Source organism: Giraffa tippelskirchi, chromosome 8, assembly GCF_054371585.1.
Source record: "Giraffa tippelskirchi isolate mGirTip1 chromosome 8, T2T-mGirTip1v1.2.pri, whole genome shotgun sequence".
NCBI lineage: Eukaryota > Metazoa > Chordata > Mammalia > Artiodactyla > Giraffidae > Giraffa > Giraffa tippelskirchi.
Window position 1 is genome coordinate 81,353,251 of NC_137282.1, and position 14,819 is coordinate 81,368,069.

General features: G+C 39.8%; 1 protein-coding gene across 5 annotated transcripts in view; it reads left to right on the plus strand.

Moving 5' to 3' along the window:
• SPEF2 (sperm flagellar and cilia associated 2) overlaps positions 1-14,819 on the plus strand; it is a 188,520-nt gene that overhangs the window by 131,893 nt on the left and 41,808 nt on the right. For all 5 annotated transcript variants that reach the window (XM_081520872.1, XM_081520873.1, XM_081520875.1 and 2 more), the window contains 3 exons: positions 8,319-8,447; positions 10,390-10,528; positions 13,440-13,669. In XM_081520872.1, the coding sequence (XP_081376998.1) occupies positions 8,319-8,447; positions 10,390-10,528; positions 13,440-13,669 (498 nt within the window). The remainder of the gene's footprint in view (positions 1-8,318; positions 8,448-10,389; positions 10,529-13,439; positions 13,670-14,819) is intronic.

The window sequence follows — 14,819 nt, forward strand, 5'->3', positions numbered from 1 at the left end:
TCCAAAATCTTGAAAACAAAATGGAGTTACAGATAAATAGTCTGGAGACAAGGATTGAGAAGATGCAAGAAATGTTTAACAAGGACCTAGAAGAAATAGAAGAGTCAATCAATAATGCAATAACTGGGATCAAAAGCACTCTGGAGGGAATCAACAGTAGAATAACTGAGGCAGAAGATTGGGTAAGTGAGGTGGAAGATAGAATGGTGGAAATAAATGAAGCAGAGAGGAAAAAAGAAAAAAGAATTAAAAGAAATGGGGACAACCTCAGAGACCTCTGGGACAATGTCAAACACCCCAACATTCGAGTCATAGGAGTCCCAGAAGAAGAAGTCAAACAGAAAGGCCATGAGAACATACTTGAGGAGATAATAGTTAAAAACTTCCCTAAAATGGGGAAGGAAATAGCCACCCAAGTCCAAGAAACCCAGAGAGTCCCAAACAGGATAAACCCAAGGCAAAACACCCCAAGACACATATTAATCAAATTAACAAAGATCAAACACAAAGAACAAATATTAAAAGCAGCAAGGGAAAAACAACAAATAACACACAAGGGTATTCCCATAAGGATAACAGCTGATCTTTCAATAGAAACTCTGCAGGCCAGAAGGGAATGGCAGGACATACCTAAAGTGATGAAAGAAAAATCTACAACCCAGATTACTATATCCAGCAAGGATCTCATTCATATATGAAGGAGAAATCAAAAGCTTTACAGACAAGCAAAATCTGAGAGAATTCAGCACTACCAAACCAGCTCTTCAACAAACGCTAAAGGATCTTCTCTAGACAGGAAACACAGAAAAGGTGTATAAACTCGAACCCAAAACAACAAAGTAAATGGCAACGGGATCATACTTATCAATGATTACCTTAAATGTAAATGGGTTGAATGTCCCAACCAAAAGACAAAGACTGGCTGAATGGATACAAAATCAAGACCCCTATATATGCTGTCTACAAGAGACCCACCTCAAAACAAGGGACACATACAGACTGAAAGTGAAGGGCTGGAAAAAGATATTTCACACAAATAGATACTAAAAGAAAGCAGGAATAGCAATACTCATATCAGATAAAATAGACTTTGAAATAAAGGCCGTGAAAACAGACAAACAAGGACACTACATAATGATCAAAGGATCAGTCCAAGAAGATGATATAGCAATTATAAATATATATGCACCCAACATAGGAGCACTGCAAAGTGTAAGGCAAATGGTAACAAGTATGAAAGGGGAAATTAATAGTAACACAATAATAGTGAGAGACTTTAATACCCATCTCACACCTATGGACAGATCAACTAAACAGAAAATTAGCAAGGAAACACAAACCTTAAATGATACAATGGACCAGTTAGACCTAATTGGTATCTATAGGACACTTCACCCCAAAACAATGAATTTAACTTTTTTCTCAAGTGCACACGGAAGCTTCTTCAGAATAGATAACATTCTGGGCCATGAATCAGGCCTTGGTAAGTTCAAAAAAACTGAAATCATTCCAAGCATCTTTTCTGATCACACTGCGGTAAGATTAGATGTCAACTACAGGAAAAAAACTATTAAAAATTCCAACATATGGAGGCTAAACAACATGCTTCTGAATAAGCAACAAATCACAGAAGAAATCTAAAAAGAAATCAAAATATGCATAGAAATAAATGAAAATGAAAACACAACAACCCAACACCTATGGGATTCAGTAAAAGCAGTTGTAGGGGGAAGGTTCATAGCAATACAAGCAGGCCTCAAGAAACAAGAGAAAGATCAAATAAATAACCTAACCCTACACCTAAAACAACTAGAAAAAGAAGAAATGAAGAACCCCAGAGTTAGTTGAAGGAAATAAATCAGAAAAATTAGGGCAGAAATAAATAAAAAAGAAACAAAGGAGACCATAGCAAAAATCAGCAAAGCTAAAAGCTGGTTCTTTGAGAAGATAAAATAGACAAACCATTAGCCAGACTCATCAAGAAAAAAAGGGAGAAGAATCAAATCAACAAAATTAGAAATGAAAATGTAGAAATCACAACAGAAAACACAGAAATACAAAGGATCATAAGAGACTACTATCAGCAACTATATACCAATAAAATGGACAACCCGGAAGAAATGGACAAATTCTTAGAAAAGTGTAACTTTCCAAAACTGAACCAGGAAGAAATAGAAGATCTTAACAGACCCATCACAACACGGAAATCAAAACTGTAATCAGAAATCTTCCAGCAAACAAAAGCCCAGGACCAGACGGCTTCACAGCTGAATTCTACCAAAAATTTAGAGAAGAGCTAACACCTATCCTACTCAGATTCTTCCAGAAAATTGCAGAAGATGGTAAACTTCCAAACTCATTCTATGAGGCCACCATCACCCTAATTCCAAAACCAGACAGGATGCCACAAAAAAAGAAAATTAAAGGCCAATATCACTGATGAACATAGATGCAAAAATCCTTAACAAAATTCTAGCAAACAGAATCCAACAACATATTAAAAAGATCATACATCATGACCAAGTGGGCTTTATCCCAGGGATGCAAGGATTCTTTAATATCCACAAATCAATCAATGTGATACACCACATTAACAAATTGAAAGATAAAAACTATATGATTATCTCAATAGATGCAGAGAAAACCTTTGACAAAATTCAACATCCATTTATGATAAAAACCCTCCAGAAAGCAGGAATAGAAGGAACATACCTCAACATAATAAAAATCATGTATGACAAACCCACAGCAAGCGTTATCCTCAATGGTGAAAAATTGAAAGCATTTCCTCTAAAATCAGGAACAAGACAAGAGTGCCCATTCTCACCACTACTATTTAACACAATTTTGGAAGTTTTAGCCACAGCAGAGAAGAAAAAGAAATAAAAGGAATCCAGACTGGAAAAGAAGAAGTAAAACTCTCACTGTTTGCAGATGACATGATCCTCTACATAGAAAACCCTAAAGACTCCACCAGAAAATTTCTAGAGCTAATCAATGAATATAGCAAAGTTGCAGGATATAAAATTGACACACAGAAATCCCTTTCATTCCTATACACTAACAATGAGAAAACAGAAATGGAAATTAAGGAAACAATTCCATTCACCATCACAACAAAAAGAATAAAATACTTAGGAATAAATCTACCTAAAGAAACAAAAGACCTATATAGAGAAATAGAAAACTATAAAACATGGTGAAAGAAATCAAAGAGGACACAAATAGATGGAGAAATATACCGTGTTAATGAATTGGAAGAATCAATATAGTGAAAATGAGTATACTACCCAAAGCAATCTATAGATTCAATGCAATCCCTATCAAGCTACCAATGGTATTTTTCAGAGAACTAGAACAAATCATTTCACAATTTGTATGGAAATACAAAAAACCTCGAATAGCCAAAGCAATCTTGAGAAAGAAGAATGGAACTGGAAGAATCAACCTGCCTGACTTCAGACTATACTACAAAGCTACAGTCATCAAGACAGCATGGTACTGGCACAAAGACAGAAATATAGATCAATGGAACAAAATAGAAAGCCCAGAGATAAATCAATGCACCTATGGACACCTTATCTTTGACAAAGGAGGCAAGAATATACAATGGAGAAAAGACAATCTCTTTAACAAGTGGTGCTGGGAAAACTGGTCAACCACTTGTAAAAGAATGAAACTAGAACACTTTCTAACACCATACACAAAAATAAACTCAAAATGGATTAAAGATCTAAACGTAAGACCAGAAACTGTAAAACTCCTGGAGGAAAACATAGACAAAACACTCTCTGACATAAATCACAGCAGGATCCTCTATGACCTACCTCCAAGAGTAATGGAAATAAAAGCAAAAATAAACAAATGGGACCTAATTAAACTTAAAAGTTTTTGCACAACAAAGGAAACTATAAGCAAGGTGAAAAGACAGCCTTCAGAATGGGAGAAAATAATAGCAAACAAACAAACTGGCAAAGAATTAATCTCAAAAATATACAAGCAGCTCCTGCAGCTCAATTCCAGAAAAATAAATGACCCAATCAAAAAATGAGCCAAAGAAGTAAACAGACATGTCTCCAAAGAAGACATACAGATGGCTAACAACCACATGAAAACATGCTCAACATCACTCATTATCAGAGAAATGCAAATCAAAACCACAATGAGGTACTATCTCACGAGGGTCAGAATCAGTTCAGTTCAGTCGCTCAGTCATGTCCGACTCTTGTGACCCCATGAATTGCAGCACACCAGGCCTCTCTGTCCATCACCAACTCCCGGAGTCTACCGAAACCCATGTCCATCGAGTCGGTGATACCATCCAACGATCTCATCCTCTGTCGTCCCCTTCTCCTCCCGCCCCCAGTCCTACCCAGCATTAGGGTCTTTTCCAATGAGTCAACCCTTCGCATGAGGTGCCCAAAGTATTAGAGTTTCAGCTTCAACATCAGACCTTCCAATGAACACCCAGGATTGATCTCTTTTAGGATGGATTGATTGGATCTCCTTGCAGTCCAAGGGACTCTCAAGAGTCTTCTCCAACACCACAGTTCAAAAGCATCAATTCTGTGGCGCTCAGCTTTCTTCACCGTCCAATTCTCACATCCATACATGACCACTGGAAAAACCATAGCCTTGACTAGATGGACTTTTGTTGGCAAAGTAATGTCTCTGCTTTTAAATATGCTATCTAGGTTGGCCATAACCTTCCTTCAAAGGAGCAAGCGTCTTTTAATTTCATGGCTGCAATCACCATCAGCAGTGATTTTGGAGCCCCAAAAAATAAAGTCTGACACTGTTTCCACTGTTTCCCCATCTATTTCCCATGAAGTGATGGGACCAGATGCCATGATCTTAGTTTTCTGAATGTTGAGCTTTAAGACAACTTTTTCACTCTCCTCTTTCACCTTCATCAAGAGGCTCTTTAGTTCTTCTTCACTTTCTGCCATAAGGGTGGTGTCATCCGCATATCTGAGGTTATTGATATTTCTCCCGGCAATCTTGATTCCAGCTTGTGTTTCTTCCAGCCCAGCGTTTCTCATGATGTACTCTGCATATAAGTTAAATAAGCAGGGTGACAATATATAGCCTTGACGGACTCCTTTTCCTATTTGGAACCAGTCTGTTGTTCCATGTCCAGTTCTAACTGTTGCTTCCTGACCTGCATACAGGTGTCTCAAGAGATAGGTCAGATGGTCTAGTATTCCACCAAATACTAGTATTGGTCAGATGGTCTAGTATTCCACCAAATTCCATGTCTTTCAGAATTTTCCACAGTTTATTGTGTTCCACACAGTCAAAGGCTTTGGCATAGTCAATAAAGCAGAAATAGATGTTTTTCTGGAACTCTCTTGCTTTTTCGATGATCCAGTGGATATTGGCAATTTGATCTCTGGTTCCTCTGCCTCTTCTAAAACCAGCTTGAACATCTGGAAATTCACAGTTCACGTATTGCTGAAGGCTGGCTTGGAGAATTTTGAGCATTACTTTACTAGCATGTGAGATGAGTGCAATTGTGTGGTAGTTTAAGCTTTCTTTGGCCTTGCCTTTCTTTGGGATTGGAACGAAGACTGACCTCTTCCAGTCCTGTGGCCACTGCTGAGTTTTCCAGATTTGCTGGCATATTGAGTGTAGCACTTTCACAGCATCACCTTTGAGGATTTGAAATAGCTCAACTGGAATTCCATCACCTCCACTAGCTTTGTTCGTAGTGATGCTTTCTAAGGCCCACTTGACTTCACATTCCAGGATGTCTGGCTCTAGGTTAGTGATCACGCCATCGTGATTATCTGGGTTGTGAAGATCTTTTTTGTACAGTTTTTCTGTGTATTCTTGCCACCTCTTCTTAATATCTTCTGCTTCTGTTAGGTCCATACCATTTCTGTCCTTTATCGAGCCCATCTTTGCATGAAATGTTCCTTTGGTATCTCTAATTTTCTTGAAGAGATCTCTAGACTTTCCCAATCTGTTGTTTTCCTCTATTTCTTTGCACTGATCGCTGAGGAAGGCTTTCTTATCTCTCCTTGCTATTCTTTGGAACTCTGCATTCAGATGGGAATATCTTTCCTTTTCTCCTTTGTTTTTCGCTTCTCTTCTCTTCCAAGCTATCTGTAAGGCCTCCTCAGACAGCCATTTTGCTTTTTTGCATTTCTTTTCCATGGGGATTTTCTTGATCCCTGTCTCCTCTACAATGTCACGAACCTCTGTCCATAGTTCATCAGGCACTCTGTCTATCAGGTCTAGACCCTTAAATCTATTTGTCACTTCCACAGTATACTCATAAGGGATTTGATCTAGGTCATACCTGAATGGTCTAGTGGTTTTCCCTACTTTCTTCAATTTAAGTCTGAATTTGGCAATAAGCAGTTCATGATCCGAGCCACAGTCTGCTCCCGGTCTTGTTTTTGCTGACTCTATAGAGCTTCTCCATCTTTGGCTGCAAAGAATATAATCAATCTGATTTCGGTGTTGACCATCTGGTGATGTCCACGTGTAGAGTCTTCTCTTGTGTTGTTGGAATAGGGTGTTTGCTATTACCAGTGCGTTCTTGTGGCAAAACTCTATTAGCCTTTGCCCTGCTTCATTCTGTACTCCAAGGCCAAACTTGCCTGTTACGCCAGGTGTTTCTTGACTTCCTACTTTTGCATTCTAGTCCCCTATAATGAAAAGGACATCTTTTTTGGGTATTAGTTCTAAAAGGTCTTGTAGGTCTTCATAGAATCGTTCAACTTCAGCTTCTTCGGCATTACTGGTTGGGGCATGGACTTGGATTACCGTGATATTGAATGGTTTGCCTTGGAAACGAACAGAGATCATTCTATCATTTTTGAGATTGCATCCAAGTACTGCATTTCGGACTCTTTTGTTGACCATGATGGCTACTCCATTTCTTCTAAGGGATTCTTGCCCACAGTAGTAGATACAATGGTCATCTGAGTTAAATTCACCCATTCCAGTCCATCTTAGTTCGCTGATTCCTAGAATGTCGACGTTCACTCTTGCCATCTCCTGTTTGACCACTTCCAATTTCAGAATGGCTGCTCCCAAAGAGTCTACAAACAATAAATGATGGAAAAGGTGTGGAGAAAAGGGAACCCTCTCACACTGTTGGCGGGAATACACACTAGTACAGCCATTATGGAGAACAGTATGGAGATTCCTTAAAAAAACTGGAAATAGAACTGCCATACAACCCAGCAATCCCACTGTTGGGCATACACACCGAGGAAACCAGAATCGAAAGAGACACGTGTACCCCAATGTTCCTCTTAGCACTGTTTACAATAGCTAGGACATGGAAGCAACCTAGATGTCCATCGGCAGATGAACGGATAAGAAAGCTGTGGTACATATACACAATGGAATATTACTCAGCCATTAAAAAGAATCCATTTGAATCAATTCTTTACTATACAGAATGAAGTAAGTCAGAAAGAAAAACACCAATACAATATATTAACGTATGTATATGGAATTTAGAAAGATGGTAATGATGACCCTATGTGCGAGACAGCAAAAGAGACACAGATGTAAAGTACAGTCTTTTGGACTCTGTGGGAGAAGGCGAGGGTGGGATGATTTGAGAAAATAGCATTGAAACATGTATATTATCATATGTGAAATAGATTGCCAGTCCAGGTTCAATGCATGAGACAGGGTGCTCAGGGCTGGTGCACGGGGATGACCCTGCGGGATGGGATGGGGAGGGAGGTGAGAGAGGGGTTCAGGATGGGGGACACATGTGCACCCGTGGCTGATTCATGTCAATGTATGGCAAAAACCACTACAATATTGTAATTAGCCTCCAATTAAAATAAATCAATAAATTTTTTAAAAAAACAATGAAGTGAATTATGGATTCTTGACCATAGGCTACATCTCCACTGTATCTGTGTGAGGCTGTTCTCAGGTCTTTCTTGATGAGGACCTGGGAACACTGGCCAGTGCCGTTATCCTGTGAAGGCTGCTTTTCTCCAGGTGGCCAGCATAATCTTGGGGTTTGCTAATTTCTGTCCCAAAACTCTAAATTGCATCCTCTTTGGAGTCTGTGACCACTCTAGCCTCATATCTCATTTTCCCATGATGCTACATGGATGGGGTGTTTTTATATGTGTCCAGCCAGATACCACATGGAGAATTCTCAAGGAAGGATTATTAATGTTTCATCACTCACACTGTCTGGCCCGGGGTCTCTCCTTCCCAAATCACCAGACATGTATAGCTCTGCACACTCCACTTTGTATGCATTTTATCCAAGTCCCTGTGTGTATAGTTGCAGATAACTGCAGATAACTCAGCATGATTCATTACCATTTCAGGTAAATCCCCACCTATGACAGAAGCTGCTCCTGTAGTAGTGCCAGCAGAAGAGACCGAGGAAGTGGAAGTGAAAAATGAACTGAAGCTCAGAATAAAGGAAGAGCATCTTGCTGCCCTGCAATTTGAAGGTAGCAATTGGAAAGAACTAAGATGATATTTTGAGTAGAAAATAGACTAGTAAGCAAGCAGCCCTTGGCTGGCTTTGTGTCTATGAGGCACAAGCAAACTGACTGAAAGGCATAACACTCAGTTTCATGCGACCATATGAAGACTAGTCTGCTGGGATCTCAAAAAGGGAATTTGGGAAGAGGTTAGGAGAGCATCAGCAATAATTAAAATCTCCAAGTGAAAAAACAGAAGCAATATTTTAGAGTTGATGTGATCTTACAGGCTGAAAGAAGGCTTAAGGCTATGCTTCTATAATATAATAAGAATAATTTAGGCATCTCATTAGGCAAGTAAACCCTGACAAAAGGTTAACCAGCCCTGAAAGGGAGCTCTTGGGAGCAGACCCCATGGAAGAGTTAGTGATGGATCAATAACATTCAAGGGCCTCCTTCTTTATGGAGAGCGACAATTTTATATGACATAATCTCCTCCTGGCTCTTCCAGGTGTCTTATGATACAATTCAAAACAGAATTTGAAAAGATCAAGAAATCTAACCAAAGTATCCTCATTGGAAAGAAGCCATGATCAGTATACTAGACGTCAAAACTGTAAAAATGCAGTGTTGGATATGCTGGGACCCATTAAGTACTCAATGACGATTAGCTACTAAAGATACTTTCCATCCCTTGATTCTCTCCTTTTCTCCCCTCCCTTCATCCTCCTACCACCTGCTCTCTTATTTCCAAGAGTAAAATCGGAAGGATGTTGAACACAGGAAGTCAAGACACATGCTTGTCCCATTGCCTGTTCCCACATCTGCTTTCAGTAGCTAAGTATACGTCATCCTTCAGTTCATTCCATACTTGGTTCCTAGTGTGGCTGAATTCACACATTTACACAGTAAAGGTTTTCTGAGTTTCTACAGTAGGTGAAAAAAATATACACATATATACACAAACACAAAGCATCAAAAGAAAAAAAATAGAGAGGAACAGAACTGCAAATGATCACTTATAATATGTTGTGATATTGGGGCTCGGTGCACAGGGCAAAGGGCACAAGCAGGAAGTCAAGAAAGACTTCCGAGCAGTGGAATTCATGCTTGAGCTGAACGAGAAGAATGTGAAAAATGTGTGCAGGGGACGATGGGGGCACAGATGGGGGAAGGGAACTAGGTGACCCACCGATGGGGAGTAGCTGTGGAGTCTGAGGCACATTCTGGAAATGAGAGACCTGGGAGGTGGAGGGTCACATAGGCCCTGCCCAGAAAGTTCTGTTTCCCTTATGGCAACTGGAAGCTAGTAAAGAATTCTGGCCAGAAAGTACCCAGAAGCACGTGTGCAAGTGAGACGGGTCACTCTGGGACAGGTGGATTTGGATTTGAGGTGGGGAAGGGAACTTAGAGAAAGCAAGATGGAGGTGGTTGCTGTAGTGGAGGCGAGACATAAATCAGTGTCAAAACGGCAATAGAAAAAACAAAGAAGAAAGACTGGACAGATATTTTAGAGGGAAATTACAGACCTCACTGTGTGCCCAGAATATCAACGGGCCCTGGGACCATGGGCTTCACCCTCCTCTCACCTGTGCTGAAGAACATGGTATTGCCTTCCCAAGGTTCTAAGAAGAGAGATCAAGAGACTTAGTTAGCCTCCTTCTTTTTGAAATTCAGAAATTATCTATTTCTGTTTTCCCATTCCCATTTATCAAATGGTATATGACAAAGTGCAATTATATGTAAAACTGAATTATAATTTAGGTTTAAGTAAACTGTCAAACAATGCTACCACATGCTGTTTTGTTTCCAAGGTGGATAGGTTATTAATTATCCATGTTGATATATCAAAGATGTGCCGAAAGTTCCACAAACTAAAGCATAATTGGTTCAAAATTGAATTTGGTTCATCAGAAAGTTCATACCATATAATACATTAAAAATATCTTTATTTCTCTTTTTTAAATAGAGATAGCTACACAGTTCCGACTTGAACTGATAAAGGTAAAAGCATTGGCTTTCCTGGAAGAGTTAGTAATAAAGGCGGTTGATGTATATAGACTCATGGAAAAGTGGCTCGGTGAGAGGTACTTGAATGAAATGGCCAGGTAAAGAACTGCATGACATTTTAAGTATTTTGAATGTTTACTTTGCTAATCCCTGAAGACCAAAATTGACCAAAAAATGTTAAGATGTTTACAAATGTGAATTAGCTTTACAAGTAGAATTTTGACCTTTTAGGAAATCACCTGTACACTTGTGTTGCTTCTTTTTAACCACATGTATTAAGTTATGTATCAAAGGGCACTACTGCACATTATTTATGATAGTTTGGTTTCCCCGCTTCTCCATGAGGACCTTAGTGTACAAGGTAAGCATATAAGCAATTTAAAATTATTCTTTAGACATGATACAATGTTTCATATCTTTCTAATGCCAGGCTTCTTATTAGTCAGGGCCAGTGAGCGCGAGATGGAGAAGGCATTTATAGGAATGCTTTCCCCGTTAGGCTGATTCCCTTGTGACAGTCAGTTTACTTTTCTGTTAGATTCTAAAGGCTTTCTAGATCCTCATTTCTAGTGAGGAACAAAACTGTAGTCTAGAGTAGAAACAGACCTGTGACCGATCATTGTTCTTTATGGGGAGGTACAGGTCCTTAGAGAACATCTCTTCCTCTTAATTCTCCCCTGGAAGGTGTACGAAAGCAGCTCAGCAGAGCAGAAACGCCCTCAACAGTCAGGAGACCAAGAGATGGGGACTCTCTCCCTGTCCACAAATTACAGCACGCCTAATCACTTCCAACCCCACAAGCCTCATCTGTAAAAGAAAACACTCCAACCGAGCTCTTCTAGAGGTTTCTGCTAGATTCTGGGCCACATCACAGTTTGCAATAAACATTTACTGATAAGTTGGAAGTCACGGCATACATAGAATACAAACGGCAAGTGTTCTTGGAAGCAACATGGGCCAGCTAGAAGATGGTTGTTATGGTTTGTTTTCTCCAGTTCTTGCCTCATTGTGAAAGTTCTGTTGTAAAATCCTCAGCTTCATTGTTTGTATCTAAGTTGTTGCTCTCTCTCACACACACACACACGTACACACACACGCACACACATACCCCTCAGCCTGGTCACCTCATTGCCGTAATGCTTAAAATAATTAGACAGTTACTCATAGAACAGTGATGTACAGTCCTGATCTCTGCCTGCCACTTACAAATGAAAGTGTACCTTCTTCATTCTTAGGGTTCACAGCGCCCATCCTTGTGGTCACTAAGTGTAAATGTTTATTTTTATCTGACGGATACATATTTCTCAGATGGATTGCGTGTGTCTGTCTCTCTCTGATATCTGAATATGGCCACAAGATATGAAAACCTAGTACTGTTCAGCTATGCTTTTGGTTTTGGTTCTTGCCAAAATCCTCCAGTGGCAAGAAAAAATGTATAGGGAGACCCATCGGATCTCTTTCAACTTCGAATCCCACTTCTCCTTCTCCTGGCATTTCTCCTTACCCTACCCTCCTTTTGAGGTTACTCTTAACAACCTTCCACTAGATGGCGCACTTATTTTGAGATCCTGGTTCTGGCTGGGTCTCTGCGTGCATTTGGCGTCCTCCTCGCCCAGTGCTCCTTCTCTGCCCCACCCTGCAAATACCATCAAGCAGAAAGTACCTAGATAATACCTACTATATGGGCACTCACAAATACCTCACAAATACGGTGTGCTGGAATTAAATTCAAGATTTTCTTTTGAAAGAAAATGAGTAATACGATTTCTTCTTTTTTTTTTTTTTTGGTTTCTAGTATACAAATATTTTGGTGCTCCTGAGTTATATAAAAACAGATTAAATATGCACTTTTCAGACATGTTCAATCTTTATTGCAAGCTATAAGATTCTTTCTGTATTACAGTGATATTTTGGTTATTGTATAAAACTTCTCTTTCCTTTAAAGTAGCCTTTAGTTAGACCTATAACTATAATCCTTAGGAAAGCCTAAATCCATGCTCTATGTGATTTCATATTAATAACCATAAGGTATGGAGTTATGTGTTTTGGGCTCCCTTGCAAAGATGAGGAAGTTGGAGAGCTTAAGTCACTAACTCAAGGACCCAGGGCTGGAGACGGTGTGTAATGAGAGCTCAGCTTCCAGGGCTCTTTCCACCACACCACAGTCGCTCCAAACTGTGGCTGCTTATACCATCTGATTTAGCTGGGAATTACTATTCACCAGGCTTCCCAGGTGACTCAGTGGTAAAGAATCCACCTGCAATGCAGGAGATGTGGGTTCAGTCCCTAGGTCAGAAAGATTCCCTGGAGAAGGTAATGGCAACCCACGTCAGTATTCTTGCCTGGAGAATCCCATGGACAGAGGAGCCTCGTGGGCTACAGTTCATGGTGTCACAAAAGAGTCAGACACAACTAAACAATACCAACAACGTTATTCTCCATAAACATAGGAAAGTAATTTCAATGGGCTATCTTGTCAGAGTCCAATCTGTCAAATGAGTCTTAGATAACATCAAACTCCTTGATATAAAGTTAGAGAAAAGCCATTTTTCTTGAAATCCATTATCAACTTTAATTCACTTTACATACAACTTGTCCTGATTCCAAATAAATGGATTATGCTAATAGTCATATTTTACAGGTTGTTCTGTCATATAACCTTATTCTGGCCCACATTTAGAATGAAATATATCTCTTGACATAATCTTGCCTAATACTAATAAAATCATTTTAGTGGAGTCTCTTTTTGTTCAGCTTTGTATAAAATGTGGGACTATTAGCCCTGTAATGAGCATGTATTTTACTTCTAATCTATATTTATTTATTTTTACCCTGCCTTTGTACAAATGGACTTGAGGATAAATTAGAATTTTTAAACATGCAGACTGAATTTTCTAACTTAGCTATATTTTCTAATGTGTTAACTCTTTGCGTATGTCTAAGAAGAAAACACTATTAATCTGATAGTATTTTCAATGAGGATAACCCTATTCACGTTTCCACTTTCAGTGTGGAAAAACTAACTGGGGTAGCTCGCTATCACATTGAAACATCAACCAAAATTCAGAATGAACTTTATTTAGACCAAGAAGACTTCTTCCTTAATGGCGATATCAAAGTCTTTCCAGATCCACCTCCTCTGGTACGCCCTCCACCTGTGGAAAAGGAGGAAAACAGCACCCTGACCATCAAGCAGCTTGACAACCTCCGGGATCAGTTCTTAGATATAGCGCCCAAAGGTAGGAAAAGTGATTATTGTGAAAAGAGGACCAAAAAAAAAGATTGAGGTTAACCAGGAAGGCAGTCACCTGTCCACAAGTAAAACAGCCTACTAGGGTCGTGTGGTGCTGAAATGAGCCCTTGCTTCATTCTAGTTTATCTAGTATTTGCTTCATACAACATGTTGCTGCTAAGTCGCTTCAGTCGTGTCTGACTCTGTGCGACCCCATAGATGGCAGCCCACCAGGCTCCCCCATCCCTGGGATTCTCCAGGCAAGAACACTGGAGTGGGTTGCCATTTCCTTCTCCAATGCATGTTAGTGAAGTCGCTCAGTCGTGACCGACTCTTCAGGACCCCATGGACTGCAGCCTACCAGGCTCCTCCGTCCATGGGATTTTCCAGGCGAGAGTACTGGAGTGGGTTGCCAATGCATAGATCTGAATTAAACAGAGCAAAACAGTGTCTAACACTTTGGCGGGACGGCGACCCTCATCCCTGGTAATTCTCTTCTCCTGCTCTCCCTGCCCCTGGCTAGCCATTTGGCAAACTTGAGCATTGCTCCATCTGGCAGTTGAGAGACAGCCTTCGAGCATTCTTCAAGTTTAAGTTTCATTGGGAATTTACTGGGATTACGAGCTATGTTTCTATCTTCCCCAACTAGTCTAGGGAGGGAGACCAGTGAGTAGAGAATTTCCCATTTATGTATGCCTTTTCCTTCAATGTTTTGTAGACCAACAGCAGAACCTTTGTTAATACATACTCACTTAATCAATTGATTAATCTGTTCACATGTAAGTGTACACATTATTTTCTGCACACAAATTCTTCATTTCCTTCACATTTTATTATTATGACTCTGTAGCACCTACACGGGCTTTTTTAAAAAAAAGTTTTGGATGTTTCTACTTATGGATATCCAGCAGTGACTGTCATCAACTGTCAGCACACGTAAACTGACAGAGCAGCTTCAGACAGAGCATGGAGGATCATCATCTCCATTTTATGGGTCAGGATACTGAGTGGCAGAGCAATTGAGAACTTGCCTATGGTCACATATCCCTCAGGACACTTCAGGTTCAAACATCTTGTCCCTTCTCACTGAACTATGTTGCCTCACATAAAAGAGGTTTGTCTTCCAACATCTCCTACTTACTGGAAAATCATTTGCT